The sequence below is a fragment of the Eutrigla gurnardus genome, assembly GCF_963514095.1.
Source record: "Eutrigla gurnardus genome assembly, chromosome: 22".
NCBI classification, from domain to species: domain Eukaryota; kingdom Metazoa; phylum Chordata; class Actinopteri; order Perciformes; family Triglidae; genus Eutrigla; species Eutrigla gurnardus.
The window spans coordinates 9,087,489-9,090,629 of NC_139933.1; the positions used below are offsets into that span (position 1 = coordinate 9,087,489).

At 38.4% G+C, this 3,141-nt stretch overlaps 1 protein-coding gene across 1 annotated transcript; it reads right to left on the minus strand.

Moving 5' to 3' along the window:
- Positions 1-431: 431 nt before the first annotated feature.
- Positions 432-2,893, minus strand: lrrc51 (leucine rich repeat containing 51; the record flags this gene model as incomplete). Its single annotated transcript, XM_084002176.1, has 4 exons — positions 432-567; positions 1,616-1,764; positions 2,335-2,540; positions 2,842-2,893. The coding sequence occupies 4 exons, from the start codon at positions 2,891-2,893 to the stop codon at positions 432-434; spliced, it is 543 nt and encodes a 180-aa protein (XP_083858302.1).
- Positions 2,894-3,141: the final 248 nt, after the last annotated feature.

The window sequence follows — 3,141 nt, forward strand, 5'->3', positions numbered from 1 at the left end:
AGGTCAGAACATGTTATTCAAATTAAAAGCACCATCTATGATGCAGTTGTAATCTCATATTTAAGTTTCAGAAATATATTTAAAAACAGAAGCATATTTTTTACGACCAGTTAAAAAACACACAATGCTTATTTTATAACTATTGGGTAAATAAAAATGATAACAAATCTATGTTTATTGTGGTAAACAATCATAGTTCTAGTAATGTTATCATTATGTTCAGTAAATTGCTTTTTACCATACTGTCATTCACCCACATTTACTCCAAGAGAAGTAGCCGGCCAAAAGTATTTTATTTCAGCAACCTTTACTGGCATAATTAAATTAATCAATTAAACGGGACAAAAACATTTAAGGAAAAGAAAATATTTAATCCCAGAGTACTGTCATTTTGGCAGTGGGTTAAAAATCAATTAATCAAATGAATGACTTCACTGGGGACTCTCCTTGGTGGTTTTGTCACGGTTGCTGCAGCGATGGGAGACGTTTGCCAAGACACGCTCCTCATGTGTCACAGCACTGAAATCCATCGTCTTCAACTGAGGCAGCGTAAAAACCACATGACTCCTAAACACACACACACACACACACACACACACACACACACAGTAAATTAATTCCAGGTTCCATGGACATTATGCACCCCTGCATATAATAAACTGAAAATGTAATGTTGAATAAGGAAGAATCTTTCCGGCTATGCAAAGTAGACCTTGTGTGTACTTTCCTAGTATTTCAAATAAATGCTGGGGAATGTGGGGAAACGAGTTAAATCAAGAAAGTGAATGAATTAGAAACCAATGAAGGATGACTTTCCGTGTGTGTGTGTGTGTGTGTGTGTGTGTGTGTGTGTTGTTATGCAGATGGGAATATATGCTTGATCTCCACTTAAGTACCTATTAAAAGGTCACGAAACGCTTGCCAAGCATCTGTTTCCAGGGATGGAAAGTAAGCAATTACATTTACACTACTTGAGCTACTATTTCCATTTTATGATGCTTTATAATTCTACTGCACTACATTTCACGGGGAAATATGGCACATTTTACTCCACTGCATTTCTTTAAAAGTTCTTAATGTATTTTACATTAATAAACACACGATTAGGTTATATCATACAATATTTTTGAATGGTTTAAGATAGGTTTATTTAATTTTGACCCCGTATCAAAAAAAGCTGTCTGGTTGATACTCCTTGTGAGGCTTCAGCTGCCAATTATTATTATCATGTATTGTGTTATTATACATATAAACAGTATTAGGAACAATGAAGTAAACCCTTTAATTATTATACTATGAGGCACAGATTAGGAGTATTTTTTCATCCTTCCCTCCCCATTGATCACCTCATGACACCAGAGATTTATCTTGTTTAGGAACCATGCGCCTACTTAGTGGAAAGTAGTTAAAAGTTATTTGATTGTGTCCAACCACAACAGTTTTCGGTCTTTTCTGGTTCTAATCTGCTCAATCGGCTTCTTTTATGACCCAGAAATGATGACCGCAACTACAACCGTGTTACTGCCTAAACATCTAGCAGACAGGCAGACTGTGTGTGTGTGTGTGTGTGTGTGTGTGTGTGTGTGTGTGTGTGTGTGTGTGAGTGAGTCTCCACCTGTAGTTTTTGTTGTCTTCTATAGCATTCCCATGTAGCGTGATGGTGCATAGATTCTGCAGCTCCCTCAGCTTGTCAACCTCTGACAGGCTGCGGATGCCGTTGCCATGAAGGTACAACACTCGCAGTTCATGCAGCTCGCACAAAAACTGGAACACAAACACCTGTATGAGCCGGTGCCCGATTTAGGGGCCATTCACATGCTTTGTTGCGCCAACTTTTCTAACCCTACTTGCTTCGGTTGAAAGGTCAGTCACATTCACACGGACGAAGCTACTGTGAGGGATTCTATGGAGCTGCAGACCCATTTATTCACATCACATATTTGTTTTGACTGTTTAGTTTAGTCAATGAGGATTACTGCTAATTTACTGCAACTTCATCATCATAGCAACAAGCAGGTTTTGGTTGCTTGGTAACGCTGGCGCGGTTGGAGATGGAGGCGGTGCGGTTGGAGTTTCTACACGCAACATGTGAAAACGGTGAAGTCAGTCAGGCAAAACACTGGTAGGGTTCTACATGATTTGCCAATATTACAGCATCTTTGTAAGAGAAAACTAATATGAAGTATGATAAAGTATAAACGTAGACAGAACAGGCAATGACAATGGCTAAACTGAATGAATGAGTGATATTTGGGCGGGACCATGGGTGAAAAAGCTTAGAAACACAGGAAGGAAACATACAACCCATGGGGAAAAAAAAAAGAGAAGTCTCACCGGGTCAATGCAGGTGATTTGGTTGAACGACAGGTCCAACCAGCCGATCTTCTTTGGTTGAGCCAGAAATCGGTCAAGAACGTACGTGAGGCCAACCAGCTCACTGATGCTGTTGTTACTGAGACGCAAACTGCGGCTCAGGTACTTCCCCTTTGAGTTTGACTTTAAAGGCCGCAGGCCACTTCGGTGTTCCTCCATCAGTGCATCTGAACCACAGATAAAGTTTTCCCTGAACATTAGCATTTGCTGCTAATTCAGTTTATGAAAGGTGATGTATTACAGTCGATGTTCATCAAATGTAAGGGTTTCAAGTACATTTTTCTTCAAATAACAACACTTTTGTCTATTTGTGGTGCCTATTCATTACAGTATTACACATATAACTCTTACCCATATGTTACATGTTACAACTTAACAAAGCTAATGCTAATAGCGATGTATGGTTATCTACCATGAAGTTAAAAAGCTGACAAACTGTAAAACATTAGAGGAATATTAAGATATTACCTGCAACACTGCTGATCCCTCTATATGAGAGATCCACTGGAGGCCCATACATGTTCAAGTCTGAAGCTCTTTACACGTATTCAGCAACAACTAAATGTTCAGATGAAACTACTGAACTTTCTAATACAAACATATGACTCGAAAATGCATTAAAAATAAACAAACAACTAAAACTGTTTCCTAGCAACTACATACTGTTTCCTTGAGTGACTTCAGAATTAATTTATATGTTTATTAACACAAAAATGATGTGACGACTTCTCTCACTCACACATGAGCATTATTTTTTTGGTAATTTCA